Source organism: Tachyglossus aculeatus, chromosome 2 (genome assembly GCF_015852505.1).
Source record: "Tachyglossus aculeatus isolate mTacAcu1 chromosome 2, mTacAcu1.pri, whole genome shotgun sequence".
In the NCBI taxonomy this organism is placed as follows: domain Eukaryota; kingdom Metazoa; phylum Chordata; class Mammalia; order Monotremata; family Tachyglossidae; genus Tachyglossus; species Tachyglossus aculeatus.
The window spans coordinates 33,673,897-33,686,232 of NC_052067.1; the positions used below are offsets into that span (position 1 = coordinate 33,673,897).

Consider the following 12,336-nt stretch of genomic DNA (forward strand, 5'->3'; position numbering starts at 1 on the left):
CATTCAATCGTATTTACTGAGCGCTTACTGTGTGCAGAGCGCTTGGGAAGTACAAGTAGGCAACATATAGAGACGGTCCCTACCCAACAGCGGGCTCACAGTCTAGAAGATTACAACACAAAGATAAAACAGACATATTTCCTGCCCGCAAGTTAAAACGGAGTTGGTAGACATGTTCCCCGCCCACGAGGAGTTTATAATCTAGAGTAAATATTTCTTCCTTCCAAGCTAACATTCTAACTGTACCTCACGCTCAGCTGTTAAACATCTGTCCTCTTATGGACAGATCTGTCCTCTTATCTGTCCACTATGCTCCCCCTGCTTGGAACTCCCTCCCTCCCCAAATACAACTGAACACAGTTCCCTTTCTTGAAAGCCCTCTTCCTGCAACATGCCTTGCCCGATTAATTCCAGAATCCCCATTCCTATAAATCCATCAGCCATTTCTAGCACTTCAGTCAATAATTGGTATTTATTGAGCATTTACTGAGTGCTGTAAATGTATCATAGTTGGTAAACAATATTTCCTGCCCACAAAGAGCTTATACTCTAGAGTCTAAGCACTTATGTACTTGTAGCCATCATCAACACGTATATATGAATTCAGTAGTACATTCAGTTCTTTATTTTGATCCCCTGGATTGTAAATACTTTAATATCTGTATCCCCCATTAAACAATATACTTAGCTCCTTGTAGGCAAGGAATATGTCACTTGCATGTTTTGCTCTTCTGATGATCTTAGAATGGTGTGCACTTAGTGGACTCTTAGTAAATGCTGTTACTGCTGCTACTAATACTACTTGTAGGCTCTGAATGGGTAGAAAACTAGCATGATTTATGAAGCACAACTTGAGATTTTGTTATTTTAGATTGTCAGCAGGGACCTCATCTTATTTTCTCCTCTTAAAACTCCTTTCAGCAACTTAGTGAGAATCCTTGTGGTTGCTCAAGAAGCATGATGCATGGCCAAGAGGATGGCCCAAAATTTCTATTTCAGCATACACTATTTTTTGAACTAGTTCGTTTGCTTTGCATCTAATGAAGCCCACATTTTGCTACTCTGAACTTTTTCATTTTTTGGCAAAACTGCCACTCTCTACTATCTTGGTTTTCAGTTTCTCTGGCTTTCCTCTTCATTGTATAATTATGAGAAATTTTAATTGTGTGTGGGATGGACCGACATCAATTTTAACTTTTACCATGATTTTTAACAATGTTGAAAATTTCAGGTTGGGAGCTGTCGTTAGTTCTCTTCATTTTATTACATGAAAATAAATGTATTTGCTAAATGTTGTCCCGCTTTTCCCCCCTACCACAGGATAATGAAAAAAGGACCCCCTTACATGCTGCTGCTTATCTTGGTGATGCAGAAATTATTGAACTACTTATTTTATCAGGTATGATATGCTCTAATAAAAGCTTATTATCTATATCCTGATTTTTAATCAGGAAGAATGCATTCCTCCATAGGGGTTTTGGAGACCATAGCCTTAGAAGACTTTGCATCTGGTCAGAATTAACCAAGGTAGCTACTAAATCAAGCTTGTTTCACTCTCTACTGTCATTGTAGTTTAAGGTGTTGGTCTCTTTAAAGTGAAAGTAGAAATAATTTCAGTTTAAATCTAGAGTGGTATGTCTCTTGTATGCGTGATTTTTTTGTAATGTCACTTTATGTTCAACTTGGACAAGGATAAACTTTCCTAAGTGGCTTTCAAGTATTTTTACTTGATCTCAGTGTAACATTACATATTAACATCGTCTCATGGGTTTAAGCATGTGGCATTCAAATATTCATAAGTGTTAGTTCTGAGCTATTCAAGTATATCTGAATACTGAATACTTATTCTGATGACTTGACACCTGACCACATATTTTGTTTTGTTGTCTGTCTCCCCCTTCTAGACTGTGAACCCGTTGTTGCGTAGGGACCATCTCTATATGTTGCCAACTTGTACTTCCCAAGCGCCTAGTACAGTGCTGTGCACACAGTAAGCGCTCAGTAAATGTGATTGAATGAATGAATGAGTCACCTTTTGCCCCCAACAAACACTTGCCTGAACTGTTGGTTCCTTTTATAAAAAGTGTCTAAGGGGTGAAAGAAATACAATTTATAGGAAGAAGAATCCAACCAATATAGAAAGACAAGCTTTAGAGAAAATTATTAAGTAGACATTCATATTTCTGTTTCATATCTATAGGATTGAATTCATTCTAATAGCCATTCTCTTCTTAAAAGACAGTTAAATTAATAATGCCATGTATATATATATATATATATATACATTTTATATGTATATATAAAATGTCTTTTCAGGATATATATATATATATATATACATTTTATATGTATATATAAAATGTCTTCTATTTTCTGTAATGTGCTTTCACATCAATTACTTCATCTTATCCTTCCACCAAAGCTAAGAATAGGGAGGAGACAAGAATTTATACCCTCATTTTACAGATGATGAATAAAGAGACCCAGAGAGGCTGTGACTTGGCCAAGGTCATGCAGCACCCGGGTGGCCAGAGTAGGTTTCCTGATTTCCAGCCCCAGGCTCTTTGCACTAGTGTATACTGTCTCAGTATAAGTGTCACATATAAATCTTAAACAGATTTACACAATTCATATATTAGCATTATGTGATTGAATTCATCTAATATTTTACCTTTTATTCAGGGTTGTGATCACATGTTTACAGTGACCCAGGTGTCCTACTTTTCAGATTTTTGAAATGGAAATAATCTCTTAATGCTTCCATTTTAGTGACAAACCGTAGCTTCTAAGTGTGCAGCACTTGAGAACTACGTCACCTACACACACTGATAAAATCTTTTGAAACGGCTTCACCTTTGAACCCAGAAGACGTAGCTGTATTTTTTACGTGCTCATTATTGTAACCCGTTTGAAACTCGGACTCATATTATTAATTTAGATCACTGATTTGTGAATATAGGTAATGTAACTGTAAAGTTGGTTTTAATGTTTAACAGTTTTTACTACAACTTAAGTATTTGTTTGACCACTTAGGTGTACATAAAATGCAAATAAATGGGTACACTACATGGAGTGAGGTGTGAAAATATATTGTAACTTATATGCTCACCTACCAATTTTTAAAACAAGTGATATCTTTGTTAGTTGAATGGTGTGACACCTCAGTTTGCATTGAATGAGGGCAGTTTCTTGAATTTCCCCATTGCAAGATTTGTTCTGTGTTTTAACTTGTATGTAGTTTTTTCTCAGTTCAGATACAAGGTGGGAGTACTGTAGGCTGCCGTAGGAGCCACACAGAGCCCTAATTTTACTGAAAAAAGGAGTATCTTTTTGGGGTATCACCATAGGACCCACAGTGCTGGCACTGAGATCTCAACCACTCCACTTTTTGCTACCTTTCCTCAGAAGAGCTTTTACCCTTCTCCCTCCAAGTTAAGCCACACTGAAATCTTGCCAAGGGTCAGTGACCACTGGCTTCTTCTTTATTGATTTTATTCATAAAAAAGATAAATGCCTTGATCTAGCTTCCTAGCCAGTGGGGAGAAATGTATTTAAAACACGAGATTTGCTTACAACAAATTGAGATGGATTGAGTTTTTTCAAGACCCGACCAAAAGAACTGATGAACACCGGAGGCCATAAACTTTCTAGTGATCCTTACAGTTTCAAAATGAATAATAAATGTATGGTTGTGCTTCGTAGCTCATTAACTTCCTTTTAACTTCTGTAACTGTTAATGCATTTAGGTTAGATGGTTAACTGTACCCTAAACTCTGCAGTTAGAACAAAATATCGAAAGAGATGGAGAAAGGAGATGAGAAGGCGATGTAAAACATTAAAGAAACGTATGGGTCTACACCACCAAGAACAGCTTTAAGTTGAAATTTTATGCTTGGGAACTGAAGGACAGTGAAACTTTTCACAGCCTTATCACTGAGAACGTCTAAAGGTCATATTCCTATATGATAGAAGTTTGCCAGATCCTGCTCAGAACTATTTTTGAAGGATCAGTATTAATCTGAATTATCAGTGTGTGTGTGTGGTGTGCGAGAATTGCATCGATATGGCTCCTCTCCCAGGATATAATTTACTGAGATAAACCACCAAGCCCTTTGAGGACCTGATTGTGGGCTAAGAATGAAGTGTTAACTTGTAATTAACATGTTTTAAATTAATACATCCAATAAAGTATACCACTGAGACTTTATCTTTTTAAAAAGCTTTCCCAATCAGAAAATGTGGGAGACTAAAGTAAACATGTCAATGAATATTTAATGGCTATTGATTTACAAAATCGCCTTAAATGGATGGTTGGAGATAATGAATAAGGATGGGAATCTATCTCCCAATTCTCAAGGAGCAACATGGAAGGTAGAGAATTCCATAGCCTCAAAGCTCCACTCTGGGATACTGCATTGAGTCCAGGTGGAAATGTTCCAACTCTGACAGTGCTATTGTCACTGTGGCTCTGGGAAACATTCTCATTCCACCTGGGAATTTTCATCAATAGGCGGTCTTCTACTTGAGACCCTGCAGATATGCGGGCAAGGATGCTTTAATTTCTGTCTGATTTGATTTCCAAAATTTCCACCCGCAATAGTAAAATTCCCTTGATACGTGATGGTTTGAGATCAAGTCTTTTGTGTAAGAAAAAAGAGCTTCGGAAAAAGTGGCGCACTCTGAGCCTCAAGTAGGGGGGCTGCGGACATTCATTAGAAAATGACCTCACTCAGTTCTGCCCTTTTGCGTCTTGGCAGCGTTGTTAAGGAATTAGGACAAGGCTATTCAGTGGTATTTATCGAGTGCTATTCTACTAACACTGGAGGATCCCTGCCCCTCGGTGGGTGTCCAACATTGGGAACCTTTTGAATGAGGGACGTGGTGATGTAATACAGATAGGCTGTTCTGCCGTGGTGGATCATCTGGCACCCTCTGGATCATTTTTTAGTTCCCTAACTGAATATGCCATTTTATAGCTGTGGTGTTTAGACAGCTAATAGTGTATTTTCTTCTGTAAAAGATTGAATCTGAGAAAGGGTCACTTCATTAAACCCTCCTCTAACTCGGGTTACGTATTGCGGTCCAGCAATAAGGAAAATCGGTGTTGTGGTACCCACCTGTTCCAGCTCCCCACACATGTGTACAAGTTGTTTTCTTCTGAGATTGTGACACAACTCTGTCCAAAAAGGCTCTCACTATCAGACAATCACTCCCTGATTCCCAGCATTTTAGCCAAGATACTTAGAGAAAACATGTCACAGCAGGATAATGTGTTCTTGATGCAACACTATATCAAGTTTATTATGCAAGGGCAAAAAAAATTGAAAATAACATGACTGCTGTATTGTCAGTCAGTGACATTTGCGTGCTTACTGTACTGTGTACCAAGTAGAAGCAGCATGGTTTAGTGAATAGAGCACAGCTGTAGGAGTCAGAAGGGTCTGGGCTTCATTCTCAGTTCCACCACTTGTCTACAGTGTGACGTTGGACGTGGGCACGTAAGTTAATTTCTCTGTGCCTCAGTTACTTGAATGGGGATTAAGACTGTGAGCCCCATGTGGGACATGGACTGTGTCCAACCTGATTAGCTTGTATCTACTCAGCACTTTGTTCAGGGCTGGGCACAGCGTAAGCACTTAACAGGTACCATTTGAAAAATGGCCCTTGACAATACAACACAGTCAGTAGATGCTATCCCTGCCCAAAAGGAGCTTATCTTGAATGTAATGAAAAGCAAACTACAATTATGAATGGGAACCCCCAATAAAAACTAGGCTCTTTAGTACGACACCCAATAAAAACTAGGCACTTTAGTACGTTTCTGGAAATATAATGATATTGCAAAATAGGCCCAGATCCTTGAGATCATCTGACCTCTTTTTTCCAGTCACTGAGCTGCTGTTAGCTGCCATCGGTTTCACCTCAGAAATAAGTTTGTTCCAGTGTGTCGGGATGCTTCAGACTTGCAGAATGTGGCACACGTGCTGCCTGCTGCTGAGAGATGCTCTGCCAAAGCCAGGAATCTGTTCAGAGGCTGTCAGGCTCTGGCATTGCGCTCCACCTGTCACATGTCACGCCAGGAACCCAACTGAAAGTACATTGTGTTGTTGTAGCTGTGCTCCCGGGGGCCTCGAGATTGTAGGAGTCGGGACCTCCAGGCCAACAGATGTCTTGCTTTACCACACCTATCATCTGATAGTCCAGGCCAGCTGTGCAGTGTAGAAATGTGATCTGCCATTCCCAGGGCATGTCCTTAGTATCCCCACCGCATTCCTCAGGCCCTGTCCTTCTACACTGTGTCTTCTAAGCAACATGAAAATTCTGAGCAGAGAGTACTAACACTGTGTTAGAAAAATGTGCAAACTCTAACCAAATAATATAAGGCAGTGACTTTTTGTAAGAGATTAAACTATGGTCATAGTTCCACTTCCTTAGTGTCTTCCAGATGGGTCAAAACATCTACCAGCAAGAATTGGTTTAGACGAGTGCCAGAGAGATAGTGATGAGGCCCAGGCCTGAGCTTTTGCATTGCCAAACTAGTATGGTTTTTGTTCATAGTAAAATGAATTAGCTAGTACAGGATGAAACTTGGCCAGGAGTTTACACAATCACCTCTTCCATAGATGCCCACTCATGCATTCATCCAATTGTATTTATTGAGCACTTACTGCATGCAGAGCAATCAATCAGTCAATCATACTGAGTGCTTACTGTGTGCAGAGCACTGTACTAAGCGCTTGGAAAGTACAAGATGGCAACATATAGAGACAGTCCCTACCCAACAGTGGGCTCACAGTCTAGAAGGGGGAGACAGAGAACAAAACCAAACATACTAACAAAATAAAATAAATAGAATAGATATGTACAAGTAAAATAAATAAATAAATAGAGTAATAAATATGTACAAACATATATACATATATACAGGTGCAGTGGGGAAGGGAAGGAGGTAAGGAAGGGGGCGAGGGGGGGGAGGAAGGAAGGGGCTCAGTCTGGGAAGGCCTAAGCGCTTGGAAAGTACGAAACAGCAATAGAGAGCGACAATCCCTGCCCAAAATGAGCTCACAGTCTAGAGGGGAAGAGACAGACATCAATACAAATAGACATCAATATAACTGATGGAGGCATGGCCCTTGAGGGATGCCGCCGTTGATTTGGCACAGTTTTTCAGATAGGCAGAGTTGCCCACTCTTGGATTTATTAAAAAAAAAAAAAATCTGAGGAACCACGAATGCAGTTTCACTTCCTCCCCCTTGCCAGCTGGAGCCACAGTGCTGATTGACCCCACCAAACAGGGGTCATCGTGGTGTGAAATAGGGCTGGGGTCTCCACGGTGCCAGTGAGAGCTGGGCACAGGCCTGGGTCTCTAATGTAAATGGAACTTGAAGTCTTCAGGTACAAGCAGGGACTGGAGTCCCTGCAGGGGGAATGGGGTGCCGGCTGATTGTGAGCAGGGTTTAGTTAGATCTGCAAAGGAGTGGCGGCGGACTCTGGTTTTATCGGGTTTACGAGCTCGGGAGCGCGAGGGGAATCAGCAAATGGGTGGAATTCATTCATTCAATCGTATTTATTGAGCGCTTACTGTGTGCAGAGCACTGTACTAAGCGCTTGGGAAGTACAAGTTGGGAACATACAGAGATGGTCCCCGCCCAACACGGGCTCACAGTCTAGAAGGGGGAGACAGACAGCAAAACAAAACATATGGACAGGTGTCAAGTCATCAGAATAAACAGAAATAAATACATATTTATATATTACATATAATATACATTATATATACATATTATATATATATATATGTATAGAAATACCACATACAGCAAGGAGAATGGAGGGAGGGCAAAACAGATCTGTGCCAGTCTCTCTGTTTCCCACCAACCTCCCTGCATCGCCGAGGTAGAAGGAGAGAGCGAAGTAGACGCACTCCCACCGGCACTAGTCAGTTTGGTGGGAATGTCCATGTGCGAATTGGGAAAGGGGAAGAAGGCAAGTGTGAAGCAGTGGAAAATTGAAGAGGTGAGGTGGCAGGGGCAGGTGCATATTATCAAAACTGGTATCTGTCAATGTAGAGGACAGATGAAAACTGCAAAGGCAAAGTGAACATTATGAACACTATGAAGGAAGCAGCTGGCATCTGACCCTGGTCCCCAGCGGAGAAGGAGCACCTCTTTCTATGCCTTTCACTTCCGCATACCCAGTTTTCCTTCTCGTCCTCTATCTTTTCCTCCCTTCCTTGTAATAATAATAATAATAGTAATTTTGGTATTTGTTAAGTGCTTACTATGTGCAAAGCACTGTTCTAAGCGCTGGGGAGGATACAAGGTGATCAGGTTGTCCCATGTGGGACTCACAAGCTTAAACCCCGTTTTACAGATGAGGTACCTGAGGCACAGAGAAGTTAAGTGACTTGCCCAGAGTCACACAGCCGACAAGCGGCAGAGCCGGGATTTGAACCCACGACCTCTGACTCCCAAGCCCGGGCTCTTTCCACTGCTTCAAGTAAATAGTGTTTTGGGTTTTAAAGAGTGAAAGAATTATGAGTGCGCGGACGAAGTTCCATAAGGATTTGTTGAGATGTAAGGTACAACACGTGCCGAAACCCGGGATCGAACCAGGGACTTTTAGGTCTCCAGTCTAACGCTCTCCCAACTGAGCTATTTCGGCCCGGCACATCTCCCCTGTCCCATTCCCAAAATGGAAAATTGGCACCCCAGTCGTCTTCTTCCCTGTCCCTTGTCTCCTTCCTTTTTTCAGAGTTTACTAGTACTGGATAACGAAGATTGTGTGTGAGCCCCGCGTGGGACAGGGACTGTGTCTGACCTGATTATCTTGTAGTGAGCCCACTGTTGGGTAGGGACTGTCTCTATATGTTGCCAATTTGTACTTCCCAAGCGCTTAGTGCAGTGCTCTGCACATAGTAAGCACTCAATAAATACGATTGATGATGATGATCTATTGAAGCCTGTCTGCTCGATTTGTTTTGTTGTCTGTCTCCCCCTTCCAAGACCGTGAGCCCGTTGTTGGGTAGCGATTGTCTCTGTCTGTTGCCAAATTGCACTTCCAAGTGTTTAGTACAGTGCTGCGCACACAGATAGCGCTCAATAAATGCAATTGAGTGAATGAATGTATCTACCCCAGTGCTTCATTCATTCAGTCAGCCAGTGGCATTTATTGAGCACTTAACTGCGTACTGAGCACTTTATGGTGCTTGGCACATAGCTAAACACTGAAATACCAAAATAGTAGTAGTTATCAGTACTGCAGTGGGTACAGTTTTATCTTCTGGAAGAACCATCAGTCTATTAAACGTTTAATTATTCATCTTATAAAGCCTTGTCATTTTGGGGACATTTTTGAGGTGTTGATTGGATTTTAAAGTCTAAGTAACGTTTTCCATTTACTTCAGAGAGATCCTGAAGAGAATTCTTTTTAATGATTATGTACTCTGAATGCAGAATTTGGAATAAAAGCTAATAGTCTCTGAAGATTGTAGCCTCTTAAAGATGTACAACTATAGTGCCTCAAAGATATTCTAAGGGCTTTACTACATTTCCTGTTTAGCATGGTGTCCAGTTACAAATTATTAAAAGCGATTTATGTAATTGAATCTGTGATTTCCGACCTCTGCTTTATTACCTACTGCAGCTCTCTCTGCTTCATTCAGAATCTTTCAAAAATGTTAATAGTCTTTCCTTTTTAAAATAAACATTGCAGGTGATCTGAGTTAAGTTTTAAATTTTACTTTCACTGTTCGGCACATATATTTTTGATTGATATGTCTGAGTAGGTTTTGTTAGATCCTATACTAATGAATAATTAATTTACCTATTAGCCACAAGAGTATAATTACATTAAGTCCCCTGAAATGTTTTAGATTGTAAAAATTTTTGAAATGTTTGCTAAATTTAAATCAGTGCATGTCTAAGTTGGGGAAGCTAAAGAGATTTTTAATTTGCTTCAATTTTTTTTACAGGAGCTAGAGTTAATGCCAAAGACAGCAAATGGTTGACTCCTTTACACAGAGCTGTTGCATCTTGTAGTGAGGTATGAGAAATTTCTTTTGACTGAGAAAGTACAGAGCTGAAATTGGTTGTCATAGGTAGGATATTAAAAGGAGTATAATTTTACTTTTGTTAAAATTGTGGGTCATTGATTCATCAGCAGTTATTTAAGATCCTTCCCATTTTCAGTCTCCCATCACACTGCTCTCTAGTGTGTGCTCCATTTGAAGGACTAAGTGGTGGTGGTAATAGTAGTATTATTTTGCTATTAATGGTAGTATTAATGGTAATAGCATTTTTTGAATGCCTACTTGGTGCTGTGCAAGTCAGTCAGTGGTATTTATTGAGTACCTACTGTGGGCAGAGCTCTGCACTAAACCTTCGCAACGTAACTAAAATCCGCCCTTTCCTCTCTACCCAAACTTCTACAATGTTAGTCCCAGCATTTATCCTCTCCTGGCTTTTCATTCATTGATTCATTCAATCACATTTATTGAGCGCTTACTGTGTGCGGAGCACTGTACTAAGCGCTTGGAAAGTACAAGTTGGCAACATATAGAGACGGTTCCTACCCAACAGCGGGCTCACAGTCTAGAAGGGGGAGACAGACAACAAAACAAAACATATAAACCAAATAAAATAAATAGAATAAATATGTATAAGTAAAATAAATAGAGTACTAAATATGTACAAACATATATACAGGGTTGGCTCTACCCCAGCGCCTGGCACACAAGATATCGATTCCACAAGCGTTCTGTCCACTTGGCCACTTCACGTCTCTGTGCCTCAGTTACCTCATCTGTAAAATGGGGATTCTTCATGCTGACAGTGGGCGATGAACTCATTTATTACCAAATCAGCATTCTCGCTGACCCCCTGGCTTTCGGTCTGTCCCCACTCCAGTCCATACTTCACTTTGCTGCCCGGATCATTTTTCTGCAAAAACGTTCCCCACTGTTTCCCACCCCTCAAGAATCTCCAGTGGTTGCCCATTCACCTCTGCATCAGATAGACACATTTATTACTCTATTTATTTCTTAATTTTACTTGTACATATCTATTCTATTTATTTTATTTTGTTAATATGTTTTGTTTTGTTCTCTGTCTCCCCCTTCTAGACTGTGAGCCCACTGCTGGGTAGGGACCGTCTCTATATGTTGCCAACTTGTACTTCCCAAGCACTTAGTACAGTGCTCTGCACACAGTAAATGCTCAATAAATACGATTGATTGATTGATTGACTGTAAGCCCGTTGTTGGGTAGGGGCCATCTCTATATGTTGCCAACTTGTACTTCCCAAGCACTTTCTCTGAGCCTCAGTTACCTCATCTGTAAAATGGGGATTAAGACTGTGAGCCCCATGTGGGACAACTTGATCACCTTGTATCCCCCCCAGTGCTTAGAACAGTGCTCTGCACATAGTAAGCGCTTAACAAATGCCATTATTATTATTAGTAGTAGTAGTAGTACTGTGTGCTGTGCACACAGTAAGCGCTCAATAAATACGATTGAAAGAATGAATAGAAGCTCCTTACCATTGGCTTCAAAGCACTGTCACCTTGCCCCCTCCTACCTCACCATGCTATCCCCCCCAGTGCTTAGAACAGTGCTCTGCACATAGTAGGCGCTTAACAAATGCCATTATTATTAGTAGTAGTAGTAGTAGTAGTACTGTGTGCTGTGCACACAGTAAGCACTCAATAAATACGATTGAAAGAATGAATAGAAACTCCTTACCATTGGCTTCAAAGCACTGTCACCTTGCCCCCTCCTACCTCACCATGCTATCCCCCCAGCGCTTAGAACAGTGCTCTGCACATAGTAAGCGCTTAACAAATGCCATTATTATTATTAGTAGTAGTAGTACTGTGTGCTGTGCACACAGTAAGCGCTCAATAAATACGATTGAATGAATGAATGAATAGAAACTCCTTACCATTGGCTTCAAAGCACTCAGTCACCTTGCCCCCTCCTACCTCACCTTGCTACTCCCCTACTGGAGAGTAACCCAGTCCACAGCCACTTGTCAGCTGTGTGACCTTGGGCAAGTCACTTAACTTCTCTGCGCCTCAGTTCCCTCATCTGTAAAATGGGGATGAAGACTGTGAGCCCCACGTGGGGCAACCTGATCCCCTTGTATCCCTCCCAGCGCTTAGAACAGTGCTTCGCACACAGTAAGCGCTTAACAGATGTCATCGTTATTATTGTTATTATTATACTTTGCTTTCCTAATGCTGACCTGTGCACTCCACCCTGATCTCGTGTGTCTTGCCCCTGACCTCTCCTCTGGCCCAAAATGCCCTCCTTCTTCATATCTGACAGACAGTTACGT

General features: G+C 41.0%; 1 protein-coding gene and 1 non-coding gene across 4 annotated transcripts in view; one reads left to right on the top strand and one right to left on the bottom strand.

Annotated features, from left to right (window-relative positions):
- Positions 1-12,336, top strand: part of ANKRD28 (ankyrin repeat domain 28) — a 152,239-nt gene that overhangs the window by 81,360 nt on the left and 58,543 nt on the right. For all 3 annotated transcript variants that reach the window (XM_038760534.1, XM_038760543.1, XM_038760525.1), the window contains 2 exons: positions 1,321-1,399; positions 9,974-10,044. In XM_038760534.1, coding sequence (XP_038616462.1) covers positions 1,321-1,399; positions 9,974-10,044 — 150 coding nt within the window. The remainder of the gene's footprint in view (positions 1-1,320; positions 1,400-9,973; positions 10,045-12,336) is intronic.
- On the bottom strand, positions 8,592-8,664 carry TRNAS-GGA. The gene has a single exon. It is a non-coding gene; the product is annotated as a tRNA-Ser (tRNA).